Source organism: Netta rufina, assembly GCF_964035555.1.
Source record: "Netta rufina genome assembly, chromosome: 2".
Lineage (NCBI taxonomy): Eukaryota > Metazoa > Chordata > Aves > Anseriformes > Anatidae > Netta > Netta rufina.
The window spans coordinates 118565714-118593661 of NC_140124.1; the positions used below are offsets into that span (position 1 = coordinate 118565714).

Consider the following 27948-nt stretch of genomic DNA (forward strand, 5'->3'; position numbering starts at 1 on the left):
TTGAGTCATCATAAGGAAGTACAGCAATTCAAGTGCCTGTTTAACACTTTTTCCTTAAAATCATTGTCAGCTTGCTGTTCTCATTTTCCTTTCACACGATAACACAGAGGTGACTTAGTAAAAACTGATGGTTAGATGATGCACCATAGCAGCTTTTGACTGTTTTTCAGTCTAGACGAAGCCACTGAGTAAGTCAACATCAGGTTAGCAATTATTTTTAGGAAACTATTAAAGACATTGTTCCCAAACATACACGTTTACATGTATATATTAATGAAAAAATAGGAAAAAAAAAAAAAAAAGTTAAAGCTTTCCCAACAAGAATGTATCTGAAGAAAAAAAGTTTGCAATTTTTCTGTGGTTTATTTATATATATATATGTATATATGTGCCTTTATCTATTTTTTATATTTATATATTTATATCTGCATTTTCAAACTCAATGTTTTAACTCATGGAGGGTCTCATTCTTGGCAATATTAAGCAAAGTATCACCAGCAGGTCAAGAGTGATGATCCTTACTGTCTACTCAGAGTTGGTGAGGCTGCACCTGGAGTACTGGGTGACTGAATAGTGGCACAGGTTGCTCAGAGAGGTTGTGAAATCTCCCTCCTGGAGGTCTTCCAACCACAACCATTCTGTGATGCTGTGATTATGTTGCAAGCTGATCAGGCTGCTCAAATCTTTCATCAGTTCTTCACCTGGAACTTCTTGCTGATGGTGCAAGAGGTCAGTTTTTCTCTGTTTAGTCTCTGTATAATCCTTTGAATAAAGATTGTTACCATGTTGGTCTGGACAAGCATCTTCAGGGTGAATTAGACAAAGACTTCATAGAATTCAGTTATCATTATTGTGATCATATCTCCTCAAAAACATATTTATAAATAAATCATGTAGCATATTCCATCACAAAAAATACTAGTTTTTACCAGTTATGAACCTTAATAGAAATGAGGTGGTAATTCATAACTCTACAAAGCAAAGCATTTGGAAGATCTCTATGCCAAGAAATTAATCTCTTCTTTCCAGCTGAGAAAGTAGGTGTGAGACACAATCAGCCAAAATCACATATTGTGGCAATATTTAATATCTGACAGCTCAACATTTTCTTTAGGGATCCTTCATGAGTGTTATCAACATTAAAAAAGTAAACAAAAGATAGTGGACTTTTTGACATATAAGGAATATTATAACTAACCTAAGCTTATAAGCTTTTTCTAATATTCTCATTAAATTCAATTATTATTATAACTAATTATATATATATATTATCATATATAATAATTATTATAACTAATCCTATATTAATTCAAATCTGGGACCAAGTTTGTCATTCTTTCCTCAGAGAATAAAATGTTATTTCTGCCATTCTTATTCCCTGCATTTCATCCCTCAAAAGGGAAACATGGCTACTCTACCTTATTGAAAGTAAGAATAGTAAGAAAGTAAGAAGTTTAAAATGGTGTTCCATATCTTTAAATGTGAAATTTGGTAAGGAAAATCTCTCAAGAAATGAGCATGAGCAGCGGATTGGTCTGGAGGTGGAATTGTTTTAGCAGTAGATTACAGAATCACTGAGGGAGTCCTGCTTAATGCAGGAGCTTTGTGTCTTTAAACTTGTCATCTCTGGTTCGGTCGGCATATATTGAATTACCGGGAAAAAAAAAATCCTGATTTTCCTCTCACTTTCATATTTCAAAATACAGTGTTAACTTAGTTTGATCATTCTGTTCCTCTATTCATGTCTTTTGTCATTTTGATTCTGAATATTCTAGGTAGATGTTTTTCGAGTAGAAGCAGTAGATATCGGGACTCTGCAAAAGATGGTGGTTGAGAAAGGAAAAGGCTCTGACTGGCTTCTGGAGAAGATTACTGTGAAAGAGTCAGCAGCTGCTGGGAAAGAAACATTGTTCATGGCTCAAACATGGCTTAAAGACAGACGTGATGGAAAAAGTAACTCAGTAACTCTGAATGCCACAGGTCAGTATTGTTTTGAAACTATCATTTGTTAAGAAATTCATTCCAAACTGAAGAATGCACCTATGTGATTTGCTTCTATAAACAAGTTATGGTATAAAACATTTTAATAGAGCATGTCATTATAAATGTGTCTGAACACATTAGTTCTAGTTGCTTTTTAGTACTATTTGATAATCACTATTTGCAAGAGGTTAATATGTGTTTTGTTAATCTAGATTTACAGTGGAGGCAATGGCTGCATCAGCAAGTTTTACTTCTACTTTGAAACTTACAAACACTTTTTAAGGCTTCAAATGCTTCTGCTTGCCATTTGATAGGCATAGGAAAAGTGGGGTGGATAGTAGGGCAAACTCTGTTTAAGCAGTGGAGAATATGTCACCGTTGTATTCAAGACTGTTTAACATGATTTATGCCACAATGTTAGGGTAGTTTTTCCCAGAAACTGGGCATACGTTTGGCTGATGCCAAGTGGGGACACCTAGAGCAGGCTGTTAAGATGGCTGTTGAAGATCTCTGATGATCTCCACAGCCTCTCTGGACAACCTGTGTCAGTGCTGAATCACCTGCATAGCACAGAAATGATTCCTGATGGTCAGAGGGATCCTCCTGAGTTCCTGTTTATGCCCATTGCCTCTTGTCCTGGCACTGGGCACCATTGCATGTATGTAATGTATATTTAGTGTATATAAGGTTATACAATATGGTTTTACACACACACACACAAAGAAAATAGAAGGGAAAAAAAAAAAAAAGCTTTTGATTATTTCTCCAAGAATACATTTATATGGTAGAAGATTATTTTATTGTATTGCATTGTATTTATTTTCTGTGAGTTTTTTTTTTGTTTGTTTGTTTGTTTTTTTTATACAATAAATGGCAAATCTAAGCTTGGTTGAAAGTGGTTGAAAGAAAACTTTGGTCTATACTGTCCGTACCAATAGACATACCAATTCATCTATACCAATAGTAGTTTTGGTCTTTAACAAGTCCCACTGAAACCAATGGGAGATGCTGTCAGTGGGAGGAACATCAGCTCCTAAAATGGGCATTAAAAGCATCCCATTAGTTCTGAGCATAAATTGTATAAATGAAACAGAAATGTTTTAAAATGAAAAATACTTGAATCTTGGAGGTTACAACCATTCCATAGTAAAGTGCTAGCTGTAGAATCAGTTCTTTAAATATACTAATATGTAGGAGATGGTGTTTAAGTAGAAAATTACATTGTACACTGCCTAGTTAAATCAATTTAAATGATACTATACTTAGTCATTTGCCTCGGTAGGCATGCAGACATTTATTATCATTTAGACATGGTTTTACAAAAGTATTAATTTGGTCTTCAATCTTTTTTAATTAGAAATTCAGGAGAGGAAGAGCACTTCTGCCTGGCCTTTAGGAAAAGAGCACATGAATTCAGGTATAGCTCTCACAATTGCATCTACTGACTTATTCATCAGTTTTGAAATAATAATATGAAAATATTTTCATCACAATATGGCATTACATTTACTGGTGCTGACATTAGTTTCCCTTCTGTGATAGTAAGAAATGTCAACATACTTACCGAGCTGATCTACGCTTAAATGCTCCCCATTTAAACTAAGACACATTTTAGGAATATTACCTCAGGTGCCTTGGTTAACATATGAAATTAGGAACACCTTCTAATCTTTTTTTTTTTTTTTTCATTTTATTTTCCTTATTTTATTTGTTCAGAAGGCAGATGGAGAATTTATTTCACAAAACATCAAGAAGAAACAAAAAAAGACTTTGAAAAGTTGTCAGAAAATATATCCAAGTTGGTTATGGTTTTTTATGGAAGCAACGGCAAGTCAAATCCGGTTTCCATGGAAAACAAAGTGGAACATCAGGCTAAGAACCAAATAACATACGATGTAAAATAATATATAGATTTGTCTATATTTGCATATTCTTTGATTTTCCTTTTAAAGAAAGATAATCATATACATGCTGAAAATATTGCAGATATTATTCTTTAAATAATCAAGAAAAGCAGAATTGAAATTTTGGGTTGCATACTTCATTTTTAAGTTTTGGATTTCTCAAGTTCATGATGATCAAGTATATTCTTTTTTTTTTAATGTTAACAAATTGTCATATTTAATAATGCCTATCAATTTAAATGACATCAAGTATTTACATTTAAATATCAGTGTAGTGTGCAATTTGAATTTGATAGAATAATTATAATGAATGCACCTGGAGTATAAAGTTAATTTTTTTCTGTAAGTGCCTAAAGTCAACCTGGTTGTGCTGCTTTGGAACTCGGTGAGACTTACAGAACTAGTACTGATGCAAATGGGGCTAGGTCAGTGCTGATCCCCAAGAAGAAAACTTCCTCTCTCCTACACATGTATCTATGTTTATTTTTGGACACTAACTCGTAGTTTTGTTGCTTCCTAGATATATTTACCATCTGATTTGGGGATGGTTTATAAAGTGAGACTTGGACTCCAGAGTTTGGAAAACAGCATATCACAGTTGTCTCTTCATCACTTTAAAATGCAGAACACATCCACCCTGGATACCTTTAGCCTGACTATAAATAAAACACTTCCTCTTTCTCTTAATGGAGACAGATGGATTGAATTCCCTGTAGAGTGGCCATTAAAAGAAACACTTTCTGGTAGGTATAAATGTACATTAAGGTAGTAGAGTGGTACAGGAAGTTAACACATCCTAATATTACAATTGGAATCTTTATCAAAACAGAAAATTTTGTTGTATTTATTTAATGATAAATAAAGCGTGGATAAGAATTTTAAATGTGTGAAGGAAAATGATATTCACTCAGCTTAATGCCTGTGTACCATAAAGTGTGAAATGCAATGCTCACTTGATAGCACAGAAACTTTATTATAAGCTACATAGAATAGTGGTAAGAAATATTCTTTTCTTGCAATATCATAATATTTCTGTTCTCCTGTATTTAGTCTTCAGTGGCTCATATTACTGACATTAAAAATACAATTTTTTTAGCTCATTTTTTATTAACTGTTTTTTTTTTTCTTTTTGTATGCTGCACACAAAGATTCTTGGGAGAAAAAACAAAAACAAAAACAAAACAAAAACAAACAAACCAAAAAAAAAAACCAACAATACTAAAAACTATACAAAACAAAACCCAACCAAACAAGAAAATACAACCACCACCAAGCCCTCCCTCCCCCAGACTAAATATCATTACTACCTTTATATACTCCAAATATTTATGTCTGTTACAATTAGCTCAACTGTCTTACATATAATCTTTGTAAAGCAAAATAAAAAATATCCTTTCACCTAAAGTCTACTTTACCTTCCATGCGTTTATAATGTGATGCTTACTAAATGCTACCATTTGCCAAACAATTCTCAATTTAATAAACAGACCAAGTAATGATACTTGAAATCATTGAAATCATTTCTGCCTGAGTTTTATGCAGAAGACAAATGAGTTATCTGAGTAAAGAATAAGTCAATTATTCAGAATAAGTCAGTGTTATATGAACTATTCCAATACACTTTGAACTGGAATTTATGGCCCAGTTTCAGTGAGGTGTTTATAAATTTCTAAATGTAAGCATGCAAAAAAATCTGAGTAGAATTAACAGGTTGGTGGTTTTTATTTATTTATTTTTCTTTTCGTATTTTGACTGTAACTGAAAATTTAAATTTCATATTTAAGCTTTAGATTTTGTATTGCTTAGAGCTGTTATTTTCACTTGAAACAAAGACTTGCGCAGTAACGGATACAGAGTAGGGCTTAATGGCTTTGGTCTCCTATACACAAGATTGAAACAAGAAGGACCTTCAGATTAATATAAAAACATGACTGTACCCCTTGCAAAAGACAGATCACTGTCACATGCAGATATATCGAGGGTACATATACATGCACACAGAAACAGTGTGAGAAAGATGCAGCATGGATGATAAATAGGCAGTGAGACTGGAGCCCTAATGACCTTTATTCTTACTCTGGCTCCATCACTGACCTATTGGTTGAAAAAATCACTTAACTATTCCTTGTGTTTTCTTTTTTGTTGTTGTTTGTTTGTTTGTTTAGAGGGCTGGGAGGTGGGCTAGTAGCAGCGGGGGAGTTTGTAATATTTTCCTTCTTTGTAATATACTTTGAGATCAAGAGGTAAAAATCACAAATAAGTAACATATTATCTATATGTTCATGTAAAAGAACAAACAAACAAAAAGGTCATCTCTGTTGCATTTATTTCTTTCCACATAGGGTTTAGAAGTGTTCAGTGAGGGATTTGTAACCACAAGGAAAAAAAAAAAAAAAACAAAACTAGGACAGTGTGAAACATTCCCCAAATCTTTGCCATTTTATGTCCAAGAGAGCTTTAAGCAGCTCCACAGCAGGTTGCACACATGGAGTTCAAAGCGATCCTTTACACACAAACCTACTTGAAATTTATTGTGCAAAACAGATCTGCTTCTCTGCCAGATTTCTAAATCTAATTTATTTTCTCTTCGGTTTTCTTTTTCTCAGCTAAAAGGAAAACCAGTATTGTGCTAATTGAAATGGAAAGCAGCTGATCATAATCACCTTAAGTGAGAAGCTGTGTGCTGTTGAATTTCAGATACAGCTCAGTATACTGTCATTCATGGAGTGCCTTAGAATTTCATCTCTCAGTTGTCTTTTCTATTTTTTCATTTTGTACTTGGGACTGTGATGAAGCATATCCTAATGGCTAATTGAAGCCATCAAAATACAGCTGATAAATTACATTGCAAGCCCTGGAGATCTGGCTATGTACCAGTCCATATGTACCTTTGGGTATATTAATGGGGAGAGGCCTCCAACTGAGCATATGCATAGATTCCCTGTAGCGTACCTTCCTTTGAGATGCTTGCACCTCAAGAATCCCCAGGGATAAAACAGTGCTCTCTCACTCACAGGGCTGTACAGAAGGTGAATGAATTTTACACTACTGTAGCATTTAATGCAAAACAATGAACTAGTGAAAAGGTAAAATAAAAATGCATTATGTTACTTTCAAATAACTGATTATTTTCACAAAGTAAAAATAGTGTCATAATTCACACAGAGATTATGAAATCATTGGAATTTTATAAAATTAACAGAGTTGTAACATTCATATATGTATTGTCCTTATTAGATGTAACTTCTTTTCAGATATTTCCCTTCATCTTTCCTCCCTCCAATCTATTCAATTCACTACAGAGATAAAAGCTTATTTGCCCACACCTATAATGGTTTTATCCCACTACCTGAACAAAGACCACCGTTTGAGGATTTTAGCCCTCTTCCCTGGCCTACATCAGTTTCCTTCAATTGCTTCTCTTTTTAAAAAGTACTCTGCCAGTTCTAACCCCCGTATAATCTGTTCCAAAGTTCATTTAACTCTAACTTTAATTGACTACAGTGTGTCAGGGCCATGATAAGACAATAGATCTTACTTGCCCTGGAAAGTCTGGGATCTGGGACTGGGACCTGCCCTGGGACCTCTAGTCATGCCCCTTCTGCACATGAGCATAGGGCATCCATTTAAGATCATGCCTGAGATGCATTAGATATGCACCAGCCTTTAGACCTGTCTCTGGTCCCATCTTCTGAATAGACTTAGGACAAATGCTGTAGCCTTGTGTCCAGTTCTGACTTTGGCCCTTTGCCCAGCTGTTCCCAGCTGGACCCCCAGGATGTATCCCAGATCTGATTCATAATTTGCCATGTTTGGGACTGCTGATGGCTCTGCCTGCCACATGCAGATGCTGCAGGACAGTTCCCTGGTCACTGCTTTTTTATTTTAAATATTTTTCCTTTTTTTTTTTTTTTTTTTACCTTAATTGTATTTTTTATTTAAACTTAGCTATTTCCTGGGCTTTTTCTAAGTTTTATCTTTACAGGTAAAGCTATGTACCTCTTTGTCACTCTGAATTTCTTACTATGCACCTGCTCCACTACAGTATGCATGCAACAAGAGTCTGTTCTCTCTCTGTTATTGCTGATGCTGGGGAAACAAGGCAAGGCTCATGGAAGAGAACTAGTTCTTGTACTGAACTCGGTATTTCATATGATCATTAGATCTGAAAGCTGATAATAACAGCTTGTGATCTTTTCTTTTCTTTTCTTGCCTTTGAAAGGATACAGGTAATCTGCTAATATATGCTGTCCTGATCTAAACTTTGAACCACTTTCTGCAGAAGCATTCTGCAAGGTCAGGATTCATCCCCTTCTACCAGGGTAGAATATAAACAGATGCTTTGTGAATGCATTTACTTTTAAAGGTGTTCAGATGCTGTCATCTTGTCTTCAGTTAAATAACTATAACTATTGCATAAATCACAAACTGCACAAACTCATGGGTGACAACTTCAGTCAAGATAGACTTGTATTCTTGGGCTGACTCCATAGTCAGAGGATGTGCTCCGTTATAATAAAGTTCAAAGTAGGAATTTAGGTGCTCTGAAGGACTTGTCTCCCTAGCTAAATTCTGTCTTTGTAAAGACCCCAAAGGTGTTTGATGAATCTGAAACTTATTAGGATTTAATCTATTAGTCATTTGGCATTAAAAATAAAAAGGTAACTAGCTGTTTGCGGTAATTTCTCCATAATGTGAAACTGTGAAAATCAGCATAAAGTATTGGCATGTTTTTCTCTCATTGAAGGTTGCCAGCACTACCAATGCTTATAGTTACAGGACAAAGTTAAGGAAAAATATTTAAAAAGTGAATTTAACTATTATGTCAAGTGTGTGATAAGACAATGATTACTACCATTGTCAAGTGTGTCATTTTTAATTCCATCTGATTGTGCATTGCTATGTTGTCAAATAGCTGTGCAAGGTTGTGACATGGTATTAAAGTGATCTCTTTCTGCTTGATTTTGCAGTGGTTAAATATCATCTAACAGTATTTTCTAGAAATATTTTGACTGTGAGAAATGTCGTGCGTATGACTGCGTGTATATATGGTACTTACGGAGACACAGGGGACAGATCCCTTCTCTGGTCATTGGAGAATGTCCAGCAGGAAGAGAGCCATGAGGTACTCTGTATTTAAAATTAAAGTTACTTAAAATTTATCCTTTAATCCATTCTTGTACTTCCTATATATTATTTTTCCTCTATACTTAAAATAATATTGTTTAAGATTGTAATATTGAACAATTTTATTTTAGTCATTTCTAGTTATTGTGGATGCTGTTGAACTGGGAGAACTGGACAAAGTTGTTCTTTTAATCAGCAGTAAAACAGGTAAAGTACTTTTGCTGCTCTCTAAAGTCAGTGATGCGAATCACACAGATAATCTCTTAAGAGCAATACAGTCACCACCAGAGATAAATTCAGATTAATTTCCTTTGGTTATTTTTTAAAAAGGTAAAATTTTATAAAGCAAAATCCTACATTTTGTTGCATTTAAATCCTTGGAGCTGAAAGCTGTATAATTACTGCATCAAGAAAGTAAACTATTCCATTGCAAACAAGAAATAAAAATTAGGATAAATAATTTTGTTCTCCTATTAATATACAATATAGGAGAATACTTATAACTCAAGTAAGAAACTAGTATTGTTTAATTGCCTTTCTGTGATTCAGTTATTTTTATTGTTTTCTCCAGCTGTTCTGTTTTCTTATTGTAACTTTTTATTTTTTGGGGGGATGGTGGGGTGGGGTGAGAGTGTACCTCTTTTAAATGTGATGAACGGTAGCTTTGCCACCAAATTACATTGTCTCATCTGTAGGATGGTTATCATGCTACTAAGGAATATTCTAAGATGAATTTTTTGTAAATGTTTTTGTAAATTCCTTTAATGAAATTTCTCATATAATTGTGTATTGTTACTTTCTATGTATTACAGTGGACCATTTGTCGACAGGTTTCTAGGAAAGCAAGGGTTATACGTTTCTACTTTGTCTGTCTTGCTTGTCTGTCTGGCTCCTCATAATAACCTTCTAAACTCACCGCTGAGCTTCAACCATATTTGAAAAATGCATATAAATATCTAAGACATTTGGGTGGTCAACATGTACCTGCTGGTTGGGTGGTCAACACTTTCTGCACCAGAGAATGAATTGCTTGAATACTAAGGTCTTCAGAGGGGGCACAACATGGAGCTGCAAATATTACAGTGGGATAGGGAAGGGGAGGGGCAGCCCTGTCATACTGCTGTTGAGGGCTGACTACATTTGTTTCCTGCAGTTTCAGCCATGAAAGTTAACTACAGTCATCTGTCTCACTGACAGTCATTGAATATGGCAATTACACATTGCCAAAGGGCACCACAGAGAACATGACAGGCAAGATTTTTCCAGTCAGGTTTGAAAACATGATTCACAAAGGAGGGACTTTGAGGCTCATTGGCTGTGTGTGTTATGAAGAAAGGATTGGACAGGTGTATAATACATTTCTTCCAACAGAATTACTTAGATGATAAAGCACTTTGGATGAGTAAGGGTGTCCACATTGTGTCTAGAGGTTTATTGAATTGTTTGGATGTAGACTTTGAACCAAAAATCCCCAAGCGCAAAAGCTCTTTAGTGTCTGAAATCAAATGTACCCTGCAGGACTGGTCATCCCAGGCAATGTATTGATTTTCTATATTTATGCTGCTTCTACAATCAGAGCTGTTTTTTTTAGGATCAGGTGGCTCTTCCCTCACTGCATGCATGGTTTGAGATTTTGAGATCCCCTAGCTTCTGAATGTACTGTCTGGGAAGATCATGAGTGCAACACCATGTCCTGAATTCCTCCAGAGGAGCCTGATCCTATTAAACATCTACTGATATATAATAAAAGGGACTTAGACAGTAGGAGAAGACATTGGGACACACTTTGCTGAAGAGAGCTGCAGGGACAAATGATAGAAGAAAAGAGAAATTAAGTAGTCTTCGTGACTAGCTAGTGGCAAGAGTGGCCAGTGTCATAGACAGCAAATAACTGAAGCCCTCAGCAGAAAATTCAAAATTGCAGTTCAAAGAGCAATCTTTCTTATACAGAAGAGGTTTACACTGAATTGTTAAACTTCCTTCATACCTGTCATTCTATAAATCTTTTTGCTTCACATGGAATGGAGTTCCAACCCTTTTGTCAACCAGTCACTGAGGAGGAAGCACCAGATACATATTCCTTCTGTTCCTTCTCAAATGAGCCTGCCTGAGTTGTGCTGAATGTGTTCTGCATGCCTGCTGCACTCCTCTGCTTCACCAAGACAAGGGAAATACTTCTAAACTTCTGTGTAGAGGTTTTAAATAGGAACAAAATAAGAAATGTTTCAATGATTCCAGGATTTTATAGTCAATCGTTGTTATACATTAATTAATTAATAAATGATGTTTTAATACTTTACTTAATTCTTGGATGCACAGTACAACATTTTCACTATATTTTATTTTCTTGTTTTTAGACTGCAAACTGGACATTAAAAAATTGCATTTGAAAGAATCTGTGAAGAATCACCCTATCTATGTTTTTGAAGTGAATGAGTAAGTATCATACGAGGAGCTAGTCATTTTGTAGTTAGAGAGCACTATTTTATTTATTTATTTATTTATTTATTTATTTATTTTTGATAGAGAACACTGAGCAGGCACTGGATTAAAAAGACTGTCATACAGTGGGTCAGTCAACAGATTTTTTTTTAAAAGTTCATCTTCCACTGTCCCATGTAAACTCATAGGATTTTTTGATTTAACATATAGATTATTTACCACAGAAATATATGGTTTTTGTTTTGCAGGACATTTTCTTTGGATCCAAATAAGCCAGAAATACAGAGAGAAATCCCGGTATCTTTTATTATTAGAGGAGACAAACAAAAGAATGGCACAGATAAAAACTTAAATAAAGAAGGAAGTCAAGCAGAAAATCAGACAGAGTATACTATTAAAGTATACACAGGTGACAAAAGGGGAGCAGGAACTGATGCCAATGTGCATATTATTTTATTTGGGGATGAGGACAGATCTGAGGTGTTTCAGCTCTCTCAGTCACTGGAGCATCAAGATCCCTTTGAAAGAGGAAAGGTGAGGATATAGATTTCTATCTGTTTCTGGATTGGGAAAGTAAGAAATCTATGCAAGACTTTTATAAAACTTCAGGCATTTATCTTCTTTTCCAAGTATTTAGATGATATGTGGACAGCTCTTTCTGTGGTTAGCGTTTCACCAGAGTAACCAAAGGACATTTTATCTCTAATATATGTAACTGACAATGACTAACTGTTGTTGTTACTCCCAAACACATCCTCATATTGCATCCACTCATCTGCTCAGTTATGTGTTTCGTTGATCTGCAACGCACAGCATGCATTACTCGTGTATGTGCATGTATGTGCAATATTCCTTGGTGTTACACAAATTTTGAATATTGAATATCAGTCTCTGATATCCCATTGGTTTACTTTACAATGGAAAGTTTTGTTTGGATAACCAAACAAAATGGAGAAGACCAACTGTGTCCTGGTCTGCATCAAAAGAGAGTGACCAGTAGGTCAAGGGAGGTGATTGTCCCCCACTACTCTGCCACTGGGAGGCCCCACCTTCAGTGGAAGTCCAGGTTTGGAGTCCCCATCTCAAGAAAGTGGTGGATCTGTTAGAGTGCATCCAGAAGAAGAAGGCTACAGAGATGATCAGAGGGCTGGAGAGAGCTGGGGATGTTCAGTCTGGAGAAGGCTCCAGGGAGACCTCATTGTGACCTTTCAATACTTAAAGGGGTCTTATAAAAAAGATGGAGAAAGACTCTTTACTCAGGTAGATAAAGATAGGACAAGGGGGAATGGTCTTAAACTAAAAGAGGATAGATTTAGACTAGACATTAGGAGGAAATTCTTCACTCAGAGGGTGGTGGAGTTTGCCAAAAGAAGTTACAGATGCTCCATCCCTGGAGGTGTTCAAGGCCAGGCTGGATTGGGCCTTGGGCAACCTGATCTAGTGGGCGGCATCCCTGGCTATGGCAGGGGGGATGGAGTTAGATGGTCTTTAAGATCCCTTCCAATGTGAGCCATTTTCTGGTTCTATGATTCCATGATTGTATGATTCTATTCAGATATTTGTAGTTCAGATATAAATATTTGCTTAAGAATGCTGATTCTCTGTAAGGTATCCTAGTACCTTAACAGAATGTTCTTCTGTTTTTAATAAACATATTACTTTGGCAAAGGAACTGTTCCATTTACTCACCACCTCTGATGGTGACCCTTATGTATCAAGAAATAAATATATTTCCCACATTTTTCTCCTGTGGATTTCTTGAAAGGTAATGACTGAATAAGTAAAACTCCAGTTAAGATATCTTCCATATGAGATATGCTTCATTATTTCCAGCAACAGTAAGCATCTTTTTATGTGCAGTTTGGTTCAATTTTTTTTCAGCTAAAGTGTCTGAGGATATCATCATGTATTGACTTCAATACTGAGAAAATTAATAAACTAGTTACCTACAAGCACAAGGAGCAAATAAGAGTGTCTTGAGTAATACTTCCTTTTGCTTACTACACAGAAGGTATCATTGTTCTTTGAAAAAGAAGAGTAAATACATAGAAATTGTATTATTAGCTAATTAACAATCTAGCTAAATCAACGTAAACCAGTGAGATCTTTAAGAAATGTCTTATGGAAAAAAAGAATCTGAAGAAAATATATAATATGTGGGAGATAAAATGGCAAATGCTGTACAAGCCTTTCTCTTTTGCATTCTTGAACATATATTTATGTACAATAAACTGAAAACATTTTAGAAGGCTATAGCAACTGAGAATTCATGACATTTAGTAAAAATACTTTGATATATGAAAGTTGGGAAAAAGATACGGATTTTCATTCTTTAAGATTTGTCCACTCTACTGTATAAATTGTCCTGCTATAAGATTGTCCTACTGTGAAGTATAGAGAGGATCTACCAAAGACCTTTGCTAAGGAAAATAAACCATACCAGGTGTCACCCATCTATTTCAAACTACGTTTGAATTAGTCCTGAAACTGGCCTTAACAAAGGTATAAATTTCCAAATGTATGTATGTAACTTTTTATAACTGGCTGTATTTTAATATTAAAGGTTGATACATTCAAGATTAAGACAAAAAAAATAGGATGCCTACATTCCATTGAAATTGGTCATGATGGGAAAGGATTCGGTAAGTATACTGCATGTGTTCAATGGGCTTGTAAAAATCTTCTGCTTGAATATCTGCCTGACATTTGGAAGGTCTTTGAAGTCATGCTATTGCTACAGTTAGCTAATACAAATCTTGATACAAATGAGGTCAGTTTGACTGCTCTTTCTTTGACTTCTCTTGCTTTTCTTGCTTTGACTGCTCTTGCCACCCCTATCTTTATCACTTTATCACATTTTCATTGACTTTACCACTTTACCTTGACTTTTCATAATTTATTTATTTATTTATCGCTAGCAGAGAGGAAATATGGTTAGTATGTATCTCTGAAAGCTTTATTCTTCAGTCATCGTTCAGCCAAAACTTTTATTAGATGTGTTGAACAACATAGGATTACCATGACACACGTAGCTTTTCTTCTTATGAGAGCTAAACAATAAGGAGAGCACTGGACTGCGCTAGATCTTGACCTGATTTTAAATTAGGATGCAGCTACAGTATGAACCCAGACATGATGATGGAAACTGTTTCCATGTACAGTGTATCTCATAATCTCTAATACCTGAATTTACCAAAACATAAGATAGGAGATTAGGGCATAGAGCATTTGGAACTTACATTTAGTGATGATATGAAATTAAAACCTTGAAAGATAGAAATATATAAATAGAATTTGCAGGCAATGTACAGCTTGAATCACAAAGGTCACATTGTTTTGAGATAATCTAATCAGGTGAGTTTTACTAAACCACTCTGGTAAGTAAGAAATGCACTTAGGTTTAATAAAACCTTATTTATTAATAAGGCATCAAGGGTGTAGCATACCTAGGATGTACCAAACAAAATTCTGCAACTGGCAAATCTTTTTTAGGCAAAAGTTCTACAGGGGTTTTCTAGTCAGAAAATGTATATGATATGTATGTCATATCATATCATGTCATATCATACATGTGATGGTACTGAAAACTACATTTATATACACATATATAATCTGTTGAAATAAAATCCTCCGGCTGAATTTCATCTTATTAGTGTTAGCTACTGTACATGCACACAATTCAGCTTAACACTGGGGAATTCTACACCAGAAGACTTTTGGTGCTCTGAGAATTGCACAGAAGCCTGCAGGGGAAATACACATTAAACTTGTAATTTCTGGGTCCCAAACCATCAACAACATGATTATCTGTACTCTCTGTGTCCTGATCAACATTGCATAGTGCCTTCCTAGCACAGCTGTTGTGTGTAGATCCATGTTAAATCCATGACTTTCTTCCTCTTTTTTTTTCTCTGAAATTATCTCCAAATGTCTTTTGTCTTGTCAGTTGTAATCTGCACAAGTCTCCTCAAAGGTAACACCTCTTTGAAATGTTTCATCTGTTTGCTAATCTTTCTTACCTGCCTCTAGATTTCTCCATACCTAGAGCATTCAGTGAGGTCTGCTGGAGTTATGTCAATAAAGGATAAAGCATTAGATTATAAACTTTTCAGGAGAGCAAACATGGCTTAATATTTGTTTATAAAGTGCTGTGTAAATTTGAGGGACTGTAAATTTTTATTGCTAATAATCATGACTGAATTACAGAGATTTCAGGAAAGGTCATATATTCCAAGTAGAGTCTACAATATATTAAAGCATTCACAAAATTTCATTAAAGGAGTTCCAAAAGTACTTCACAATTTCAATAAATGACTCCTGTGGATTGAAGATGAAAAATGTAGACACCTTTATGGCCTAGTTATACTAGATAATTGTTTGAAAATGTCCATGGAAGGGGAAAAACAGTGCCATGCCTTTATGTTTTATTTACATTGGTACAGTTTGCAAAATATTTTATGTTGTGTTTTCAGCCTACTTACAAATTATATGTATATATATTTAGCCTACATGATAGTTTTTCCAAATATTTGAAAACCAAAATCATTTGTTAGAATATAGTGTTTTATCTCTAGAACATGCAAAGAATACCAAAAGGTTTTCAGCTGCTAGCAATACGATCCTAATTGGTTTTTAAATGTTGTCATTAAGTGTTTGCATTGGCAAACACAACTAAAGACATCATCACAAACACTGCATTTGTGTATAATAAAGTTTTATTTTAAAAACCTTCATATTTTAATATTGTGTAAAATAAAATTCTACAGCATAAGAATGATGGTATCTTTCACACAACAAACTTGTTGACTATAGTAGTTAAATATATTCTTAAAGCAAAAACAGATATGAATTTTGGCCCAAAATTGAGATGTTATTCTGAATCATTACTGATAGAGAAAATGAGAAATTCAAGTTCATCAACTGGTTTATATAGGTTTATATAAACACATTAACTAGAAAGTAGTAATAGAATTTCTGTTATCCTGTTCTTAGATTATCATTAAAGAAATTACATCTACTAATAAAGTCCATCCTTTTTTTTTTTGGTTTGGTAGACACTGAAGATCAAATCATTTCAGGGGTGTACTATGAGTGCATTTCAGACTACAGAAAAGGGCAAAATGGGATTTCAAGAATGTATTTGATATTACCATGCACTCTGTTTCATTTGCCTTATACCTATTACATTCCATGTGGAAAACTAAGTTAAGCTGTAATAATTTTTTTCCTTTATATTTTCTGTCAATAACATCAAAGACCTCCTCCATAAAATGGAGAGAAGTTGGTAGTAATTTGAATTATCGACTTTTCAGTTTTATTATTGATATTGAGTCCATTTGAAAATGCTGAACCACACAGGGTTTGGAAATGAAATCAGAAACATTGCTTATGATTTATATGTGTTTTGGTTATATCAAATTTGTCTTTTCTTCATTGTTCTACAGGAAGTGGCTGGTTTCTAGAAAAAGTAGAAATCACTGATGCATCTAGGAACTCAGTGTATTGCTTCAACTGTAACAGGTTGGTAGATCAGCTCATTATTACTCTGTAGGTGCAGTTTTCTTCATAACAACTAGTGGTCTTTTTAGTCTCTCAGTTGTTTTTCTTCTGGTTTCCTAAAACAGTACAAATTCTGAAACCATGCTGTTTTTCTATCAGTCCATCCCCGGTAACTTTTGAACCTTTTGACCATTTTCATCTAATTTGCCAGAAGAATATATAGAGGAAGACATTATATTTTTCCATGTTATTAAAACTGGATGGCTGTAGAAGAGACAGAAGTATGTGAGTGCCTTCGCTGAGAGAAGATAGTAATATGCCATTTTCATGAGGTAGAAGCTGTCTGGTGAACCATTGCATGAGTGCACATATGTAGCTCTGACTAGCATATCATATGTACACAGACATGAGAGAACACAGACATTGGAAATAAGGGATGGTGGGTGGATAGTAGGATATGGCAGTATAGATATAACTCTGGAGAAAAAGTCACTTTTTGTTTGGTAGTACAGGTCTAAGTTATGTTCAGCTGAATGTAATAAAGATAACAGATTTTTTTTTTTATAATGACATGTTAGAGGTAAATTTAGAAATTTATTCAGATAAAGGGGTTTTAGGGTAAATGGGTTTTAATGTACAAAGGGAAGATCCACTTCAGTCTGTGTCAAACTGAAACAATACACTTTCAGAAGTTGGAGATTAGACTTAAAGGTATATTTGGGGTGATCATCCACTACAGCATACAGTTTGCAGCTTAATACATTTCAGAGTAAACAACAGAAGCAAACACATTCTTGTCTTTCTAAGTGTAAAATAAAATTTTAATGCATCTGGAGAGCAGAGATGTATGAAATCTTAGAAGTTTTCAATATCTAGGAAGAGGGATGTTGCCTGGTGATCTGAAAACAGAAATGGTAGCCAAGAATATTTAATTTAATTCTTCAGAATGTTTCTGTAAACTTAACAATTCATCAAAGTCAAATCTCAAACCTGAAACCAAAAAAAAAAAAAGCAACATATACATGTATGTATTTTTTTTAATTTTATTTTTTATTCCTGGATAATCAGTTAGACTCTACAATCTAAGTCATGAGAATGCAGAATGTTAGCAGCCTCAACAGAATCTTCAAGCCCTTAGTACCTGACAGTGCCTGGTCTGCAGCGTGCAGGGGCCAGCTCTACAAAACGTGATTAATGTCATGCAATATCTCAGAATATATCTCTACACAGCACTACACTAAAGTCTTCACGTAGGTTCCATAAAAATTCTTCCAAACACGTGCTCTAATCTTCTAGATACCTAAATTTAAGTTAATGGGCATGAGCAAAATTTCTTAGATCACAATATCACTCAGGTGTGCAACAATCCATGAGAGTATTTTCAACTGACGTCATAGAATCACTGGAAGGGACCTCTGGAGGTCATCTTCGCCAAACAGTGCTGAGTGGAGTTGAAGGATCACCTCCCTCGACCTGCTAGCAACACTTAGCCTAATGCAGCCCAGGATACCATTAGCAACCTTTGCTGCAAGGACAAATCACTGGGTCATGTTCAACTTGGTGTCCACCAGGACCTCCAGATTTTTTTCTGTCAAGCTGCTCTCTGTCTGTCATCATGGCACCCCAGAATATTCACTGACCCAGAAGCTATGGGACACTCCTGAGATACTGGAAACTATAAGTACATGTACCTGTTCCTGCTCGCACAAAATGCTTATGTCATATCCTACTGGGTAAATAGGGAATGGGTTTATTTTCTCTCCTCCCACACCCACCCCACCAAAAACAAACAAACAAACGAAGATTCCTCTCATATCCTCTGACACAAATGCTGTCTCTAAAAGACATTCATCATTGAGAAATGTGAAAGGAGCTCTGTATCCTTTACTAACTTGGCATTTTATCTGGCAAGACTAGTTATGTTGCAGCCTGGAACTGTTTGGCTTCAAACGTATCTCCCAGCTGTTTAACAGTGCAATTTCAGATGTGAACTACGTTAATGCTATACCAGCTGGGAATTCCTCCCATACTCGCTACTAAGTAGAAATGACATCAGCTAGTCTGGCAAAAGCCTTGCAGAAGCATTAAAAGAAGCAGAAGCTTTGGAAAATCTCTTTGAAAGTGAATGTTATTGCCTTCATGATTCCAGTCAACCAATCTATCTGAGTTTTACATTCAGGTGGGTTTCTGGTATAGTCAATGGTAAAACCCCCATAGGGTCATATGGAACATGGTTAAGGCCCACCATATGGCTCAGTATTTTGTAAGCCAAGGAGGTATGAGAAATAAACAGTCCATGGCATGGAATAAATGGACAATAGCTTGCTATCACAGAACATACTCTCTTACTCTAAAACATCCTGATTTTTACCACTCAATGAAACAATCTACTCATCACCTATTTTTATGCAACCTACATATAAAATGTATGTATATTTAATATAGTTATACAGTTACTTTAATATTATGCATATATGGATACTGAAAAAAACACGACTCTTCAGATTGGTTACTTCTCCTGTATAAGTTAATGTTGAAACTTTTAGAAAGAAATGGAAAGTTGTAGAAGCAAGCCCTTTGTCTGTCAAGTTTTATATATAGAAACATAGAATTATTTAAATATACTCTGACCTCTGAGATCATCAAGCCCAACCATGTCCCTAAAAGGCATCTACACGTCTTCTGAATATACCGTATCTATGAACATGTTCTATGCTTTTCTCTTTAGGTGGCTTGCTGAAGATGGAAGTGAAGGCAGCACTGTGGTGCAACTTTATCCATAGCTCCTTGTTTTCTGATTCTTTCTGAGTGTACTGCTTCTCTAAATTCCTGCTTATTTGATTTACTTGTATTTTATAATTCTGAAGGTATTGTAATTACTCTGAAGGAATGTCAAAACAATGCATTAAAAACATCACAGTGAATTAAACATGTCTAATGTGAACACTGCATTCCAATCCAATTAGAGCTGCTCAAAAATTTTGCATGACTGAAATTTAGAAAACATAAATTGAGATCTGTAACACAGCACTGTGGACTTGAGCTGAGCATTCATGATGGTAGACATGTGTAGCAACATGTTAAAACATTTTCATTTCAGTAATAATTTGTGAATAATTTCAATTTAGCTTGGGTCAAATCTGTCAATATTTATTAAATTGATAAATTGTTTCAATTTCAACATTTATTAAAATTTATATTGCCTCAAAATAATTTTCCAAACAAACTACACAACTCTTTAGACTTACCATGTATTACATCCTTTTCCTACAAGATAGCAATGTATGTAACTGCCAGGAATAAAGAATGTGTTATTCAGGAGTTCACTCGGTGTCAGTAAGTTTCCAACTGACATTTGATTGCAAAATCTTGTGGCCAGAACCTCAGCTAAGAACCTTTAAGAGAGACTTTTCCATCATCTATTATCACTACCATTGCAATAGCTTACCAGGTAACTTAGGCAACTCCTTGTTCAGCTTGCTGATTTTTACAGTGCCCATTCTTACACATCCATTGGACTTTCTAAATCTATATGTGTGAATGCCTTTACTTCAAAAAATCCCAGTTCTTTTTGAAAATGCACAATAAATATAAAAATATTTAGCTACAAATGCGTGAATATCTAATAAGTAGATCAATCTTTGTTTTGGTAAACTTTCATATTGCCAGAGTTGACCAAGTTGACTGAGGAAGAGTTTAGGATACAGATGAGTCTGAAATGAAATCATGAGTTACACACCACTCAAAGTTTCATGTATGTGATCAGAATACATATACTGTGTATTAGTTTCATAAGGCATCTCTCTGCTTAATCAAAGACTCCACCCTTAGTACCTCCAAAATTTTATATCTGTATGAAGGTCTGAATTTTAGACATGTTTCACCTTTAAGGCACTACCACACTTTGTAGCAGCAATGTGCTTCCTATAATTATAAGAATTAAATAAATTTATAATCAATTAAATGTCTGGCTTTTTAGTATGTTTAATGTTTATTTACTCACATTATTATTTGAAATGAAGAATGTTGGCCAATATCTGCATGGGTGATGAGATTTCAGTTGTTACTTTGACTCAGAAAATAATAAAAATAACAGGTCTTGGTAGGTATTTTTATTTTTATCTGCCTTATACGTCATCAAAGGAAGAGCTGGTAAAGTGTGGATGTGATCTGAGTGAGCAAAGGAACAGAGTAAATTTCTTCTAAAAGTGCTCTTTTTGCTTACACTGCTACCATGCACACTCGAATGGATTTAAAATTGTATCCCTAGAGTGCACAGTTCACTTACTTAGTATCAGTATTCATTACACTGAATCACTTTGTTGTGATCTATTATGTGATTTGTTTCATTATTATGTCTTTCATTAATAGTTTGTAATACTAGCTCTCTTTGATGCCATCTCTGATTTATCAAGTGTAAATAATGCCTTCCTAATCTGTTTTTCATTACTAGCAGTGAATACCCTCTTTCAACAGCTGGCATCCTTATTTGAAAATTATTTCCTCTACTTATACAGTGTACAAATCAGATGTTGGATTCACTCCCCTGGATCCAGAGTCACGTAAACACCTCCACCCTTTTACATCCAGAACACCACCACAGAAGAGGGTTTCATTTCAAGTGCATCACGGGTGCTTGCAGCACATATTGCTAGGGGATTACACTTTGATAAGAAAGCTTGAAATACCATAACGTCCTTATCAGGTCTGGCTTCAAAGACATGCCGGTTAGCATATTTAGCTTGTGACGAGAGCTAAACTCTAACCTTGCTTCTTCCACATGGTATACAGTGAGTGATGCCTGTTGTGTTTGGCAGACAAGTCACTTAATCTGTGTCCCCTGCAAGTAGAAAGGGACAAAAGATCTGGCCAAAGAAATATTGCAGATGTGCCAGCTCATGTGCACTCTGTTGTTGCTGCACAGACAAGGAGCCTTGCATTTCTGCTGCCAGCAGCTCACCCTGTACATAGAGACCCTGAGCATATATGACACCAGTGGTACCTCCACAGGGAACAGGGGTGTAGCACAGAAATAAGACTGCCTGGATCAGCAAGAGACCCAAGCATTTGGCACCCTTGGGAGCCATGGAAGGAGCAGATAACTCAACCAGCTGGAAGAGGCAAGGCTGTAGTGGAGAGAAGGGTTTGACTTTTGCTATCTCTCCCTGCTGCCTCCTGTCATTACAGATGACAGGGCACTGGCTAGAGGTTTTTTTATTCTTATTATTGCTATTATTATAGTGAAGCAATAACATTTCATTTTACAGAGAAAGCCTCAAGCTGGAGCTGAGTGCTAAAATACAGACTCTAGAAACATAGCATAGACTCTTAAACATAACAGAGTCTGATGGCAACCATTTAACTCCAGTATTAGTTAACCGTATCTTTTTTCCATATCTACTTCTGGTGTGCTTTTATAAATATATGTTAAGTGAATCTAGCTGACATATTTCTGCCCATTCAAGCCCTATCTCAGTCTCTTCTGTTAATGATGTTAAGGATTTCAAAAAATATAACCATGTTCTGACTGACTCATTGGACCATTTAATCTCTGAGCAATTCCAAGTACTGCCTAGCTGAAACTCGTCACACTAAAGAAAGCATTCCCTCCCCCTAAGTATATATGAACAGTTATATTAGATCTATCCATTTTGTAGCTTGTCAGTTGTGAAAATGGAATCAGAATAAGAAAAAAGGATGTTCCAAGTGCTCCTTTGAGTTCCTTTAGAAGTCTTGGATGAATACCATCTAGTCCAGTGGGTTGTTAGTATTAGTATTTATAGAAGTGTTTGCAAATGTAAACATCTTAGGGATATGGTTTAGTGGGGACTGTTAGCGTTAGGTTGGAGGTTGGACTCGATGACCTTGAGGTCTCTTCCAACCTAGAAAATTCTGTGATTCTGTGATCATCTGCTCACACATCAATTTAAAATGTTCATTTGGACTCCTTCCCCACAAAGAAAAGCAGCAGTCTCAAAAAGTCAGCGAACTCTTCTGTACTAACCAGTGCTAAGAAGCATCAGAACTTTTTGTGCTGTGCCTGAATCTTTATTTTACAACTTTTTGCTTGGCATGAATTCACTTTCATAAAATCATAGAATGATAGAATGGTTTGTGTTAGAAGGGACCTCAAAGATCATCAAATTCCAACCCCCCTGCCATGGGCAGAGTATCTCCCACTGGACGAGGTTGCTCAAAGCTCCAATTTTAAACAGGTGAAGAAAAAAAAAAAAAAAAAAAAAAAAAAAGGAAAGAAAATGGGACATATTACTGTCTTTTTTAAACTTTTGAAAATTCTTAATTGTCTATTAAATGTAGCTTCATACACAGGACATGTTAATATTCCCTTGAGCATTCCACAAATGCTTTTTCCATTTATTATAAAGTGTCATTTACTTGCTTGCTTCTTGGGTTCTGCATGCAGAATGGCAATGGAAGAGTTGTACACCTTGTACAAAGCTTGGCTGTAAGCTCACTTCCTGTGATGTCTTCCGATATGTCTATGTCTTCTGCTATCACTCATTATATATTTATGTCTATATTTGATTATGCTTTTAAATACATAGTATGAAGCAACATGAAAGGTAACTGACATCCCATGTCTAATTAATAAATGTAAATTTAAGAAGTCTTGAGTTAAATCTTTCAAAACGTCTAAGAAGCCATTTCTTTTTTCATATATAACATTAAAGTCAGTATGGTGTCATTAAAGCAGGGCTGCTCTCAATCATTCTGGCCCCATAAACTTAGTCTTGTTGTTGTTTTGAGTAAGCAGTGGAATGTATTGACATGTATTTATTGCCTAGACATTCTGGAAATAAATATAACACAAGAAACTACAGCCCCCAATTCACCTTGAAATTTAAGTATACACCTAAAACAAAAATATATGCCTAAATTATAAGTATATAAACTATCCCACTAAGCTTGATGTATAGTCTAGTTAAAGTCTGGTGTGCATCTAAGAGCCCTGCTACATTGAATCTCCTCCTTTGCAGATCTTCTGAGGTAGGTGCATATGGGTTGGATTTTCATGACCTATGTGTTACAAAGAACAGATCTATGTGTAAGAAATACATCTAGCGGTATGTTACAAAACTAAGTGATTTCTGAAACCAGTGAAGACTTCAGAGTAGTTTTTTGTAATTGTAAAATTGAACTAATATGTTAAAATACTTTATTCACCATCCTCAATTTTAAAGACAATTTTATAGTTCAAGAACATTTTTGTGTGAAGCTACCTGTAGACCTATAAATAAAGTAATTTCAAGCTAAAACAAGCAAGCAATAATTGTTAATACTCAGTATTTTTAATAGTAATTTAATATTGATTTTCTAAATAATTTACCAATTTACCCATGTATTTCTGATTTGAGTTTTTGTTAATGTAATGAAATGCTAGTTTCATTGAAAGGAAATGTCTTCTTCCTTTCCAGTGAAGTATCTATGTTATCAGAACATACAATGGTCTATGCCCCTTGTGAATGAGGCTATTTGGGCAAAAAGGCAATTAAATAGTTTAGTGTGTAAATATTAAAGTTACATTCTATATCACAGCTTCTACTGGCATTTGTGTAACCTAAACATAAATCTGGTGAAAACATCTGATACTTGTGATCATTTTGTAAAGTAGTTTTCCTTTGCCGATTCTAAAGCAATTGAGTTGCATGTTTGCATGCACATATGTGCCTGAGAAGCACTGCTTTAATATGGAATACTGCTTAAAGTCAAAAGTACAGGAGACATGCTACTGAAGCTATGTCAGAGTGAATAAGTTAAAAAAATGGATGTTCATCAGACTCTCTGTCAGATCGCTCCAGCTTTACATCATGCACAACAAGAAACAATGCAGGAAAAGGCATGTAAAACAGGTATAGGAAGGTAAAAAAGAAGGAGGAATGAAGGAAGGAGGAGAGGGAGCAAATTTGCTAGCAAAATCACAAGATCTTCTGAAAGTCACCGACGAGCTCCTTATGACTTGGGACTTCATGTCTTTCTGAGGGAACCTTCTTGGGAGCAGTGCTCAGCAGGAGGAACCAAGCCCTGCCAGAACAGCAGTGTTCTGCACATTAACTTCATGACACAGACCTACTAAAACTGGTCTCCAAAAGACTGAGTCTGGTAAGAAATGCAGGCTTTTGTGCCAAAATACTGCCACAAGGCATTGTTCTAATGCTTCAGTTACTTTGAGCTAGAAGAAAATGCAGAAAGATTAAGCACCAAGCTACATTTGCTAGAAGTGCTGCCCACTGAAAGAAAATAGATTTGGGAATAGTCTGGAATAAATATATGCAAAAAAAAAGTCATAGTTATAGAGAATAAAGATATTCTAATGGTGAAATGAGAGGACGACAAGAAGAGCTTGAGTATATTTTGGTAGGGCTTTCTTTGCTATGTAGCTAAAGAAGACTGTGAAAATGATAATGGTTGGGAATCTGGGAAAAAAAAAAAAAAAAAAAAAAAAAAAAGAGGGAAGATAAGAAGATTGGAGCCCAAAGTGTATTACCTGGACATTTAGGTTTGAGTTGATAACAGTCCACAATGAAAAGCAGAAAAAAAAAAAAAAAAAGTGTTCCTAAACACGACAAAGGTGGTTTATGGTTTCATATTTTAAGGGGGATTAAAAATAAATAAATAAATAAATAAAGTAAATGGCAGCTGCAATTCAGAAGAAGGCAGAAGCAGTACTTGTGATACCCATGAAAATGCTTTCTTCAAAGAAAGGTGGAGAAAAAGAAAGCCAAGAATAAAATGTGCTTCAGAGAAAAAAGTAGCTTTACATGAGAAATGGATGTGTCTGTACTTGAGTTAATGAAATATGTATTGATGTCTGTGATCACATTTTTGCCCTTCAATTATATTTCATAATTAATAATTTCTGAGGTTTAGCAACAACATTGGCTTGCTGAAGGCATGCTGGTTTGTACACTGTGTGTATACAAACTTTTCTGGCCCTGATACAGCTCCATAGAATCTATGCCAGCGTAACAAAGAGGAAATTTGTTTCTGTTTCTTGGAAGCAATTTCTTCAACACTTACATATTATTTGGGACCCTTTCCATTTGTTATCTTTTAAATTAGAAAACAAAACAGAAGACATTCCTCTGGAAGTATTAAACAGCCTTAAATTTAATTTAGGTTTAAATGTTCATCTACTGCACTGCTTTTGTTTTACAGAGAGATATTTTAAGCATGAAAAGCAGTGAGAAATAATATTATTCCACTCATAAATACCACAATAACTGAATCCAAGAGGAGAAAAAAAAACACTAAGCAAACAAAATAACAGAAAAAAGGAGAGGAGAGGAGAGGAGAGGAGAGGAGAGGAGAGGAGAGGAGAGGAGAGGAGAGGAGAGGAAAATATCTGTTCACTCTCTTCCCTCTCTCCCATCCCAACCATGTGAGGCTAGGGTTTCAGCTCCAACAGCACAGTTGTTCCCTCAGCAATCCCACATCACCCTATAACCTCCACTATAAACTTGTAACATCTTTTGGATGTGTATGTGTCAAGCAGACTGAATTAAAGTACCTTAAATGGCACACTAGAGCATTTTATTAAAGATGTAACAATAAACAGAATAACTTGGGAACTTGTTGATATTTATAAACCACCAACTTGCAGATAAATTAGCTTCAGTATTAAGCACTTTCTCAGCTGACTAGGGACTCTTAAGTGGATATATTGTATTAAATATAGGTGCTGACTGAATTATTAAAATATACCTCTAGAAAGAAGCAATTTGCATTAAAAGTCTAAGGCAATAAAGATCATATGGACCATAATGAGAGTGAAATTAATGTGGGGTTACAAAAGGAACAGAAATAAAAGTACAGCTATACCACTGCAACAGAGATTGCAGAGCAAATGTATATTATTTAAGAACCATTATGTGATGATGTAATTAAAGATTCTTGTAATGTGTGGTAACATGCAAAAGAACAAGCAAAATTAGGCTTATGTGTGCTCTTCACCTTTCAAAGCCTGATTTCTGTGTGCTTAACACTCCTTGAATAATGCAGCAATGCATGCTGTAATCTTTTCTTGAAATCTGAGGCATGTATCAGTACAAGCTAATCTCCAGAAGGCAACTTTATACTTACTGTGCACATTCAAGAGTTAGAAGGCATAATTTTTAGCTGTCCATATAACTTCTCTTTAATTAATGAATTTGAAAGGGCTATATTTAGTCAGATATCTTAATGTAACCGTACCCTATTGTAGTCTCATTGGCATTCCCATTAAGATATTCCAGCAACGTGGTTGAACTATCTCACTGCTCTATTTTAAGGAGGGAGAGGGCATGCTTCTAAAATATTCTGCAGGCAAAAAGAAGAAAAAAAAAAAAAAAAGAGGTAAATCAGTCGCTCATCCCGTACCTTTTGGGTACCCAAAATGAGCAGAAGGGCCGAGGGAAGGCAGCAGACGCTCTCCCCACCCACAGCCGCGGGGGATGATTTTGGGGACGGGATGCTGCCGGCCTCCAGCACCGGGAACCCCCGAGGGGGAGGCTGCCCAGGGACAGCCCGGGGGTGCCGGCAGCTCCACCCTGGGGGGCTCCTCGATTAAAAGGGATCTCTGCGGGCATCCCAGCTGCCGAGCCCCGGGGGGCGAGCTTTAAAGAGCAGCCTCGCTCCGGGGGCAACCGGGGCTGCGGGGAGGGGGCGGCGAAACGGTCCTGGGGGATTTTGCATGGGGAAGGGTGTGGGTAAAACGGGTGTGCATCAGATGGGTACGCATCAGATGGGTGTGCATCAAATGCGGTTTCTCCGGGTGGAGGAATAAAGCGGTGTCTCCTCACCTTCCCCCAAACGCCTCTAAGAAAGTGTGAGTCACGGCATAATTTGGGAATCGCACCTCTCCCGCTTGCATCTCGCCAACTTGCGGCAACTAGAGCAGCGTTTCCGACGGGACGGGACGGGCAGGGGCAGGGGCTGCTCAGCACGGAGCTCGCCGGGCTCCCCGCGGACCCCCCATCCCCCGTCCTCGCCCCGA

At 35.9% G+C, this 27948-nt stretch overlaps 1 protein-coding gene across 1 annotated transcript in view; it reads left to right on the forward strand.

The window, feature by feature from the left end:
* The window catches only part of RP1 (RP1 axonemal microtubule associated), a gene marked incomplete at both ends in the record, with an annotated part of 183739 nt that extends 164001 nt beyond the window's left edge, over positions 1-19738 (forward strand). The window contains 10 exons of the mRNA XM_084281671.1: positions 1776-1980; positions 3341-3400; positions 3700-3878; positions 4408-4630; positions 9156-9221; positions 11372-11450; positions 11705-11990; positions 14020-14098; positions 16901-16976; positions 19684-19738. Of these exons, the coding sequence (XP_084137797.1) occupies positions 1776-1980; positions 3341-3400; positions 3700-3878; positions 4408-4630; positions 9156-9221; positions 11372-11450; positions 11705-11990; positions 14020-14098; positions 16901-16976; positions 19684-19738 (1308 nt within the window). The remainder of the gene's footprint in view (positions 1-1775; positions 1981-3340; positions 3401-3699; positions 3879-4407; positions 4631-9155; positions 9222-11371; positions 11451-11704; positions 11991-14019; positions 14099-16900; positions 16977-19683) is intronic.
* Positions 19739-27948: the final 8210 nt, after the last annotated feature.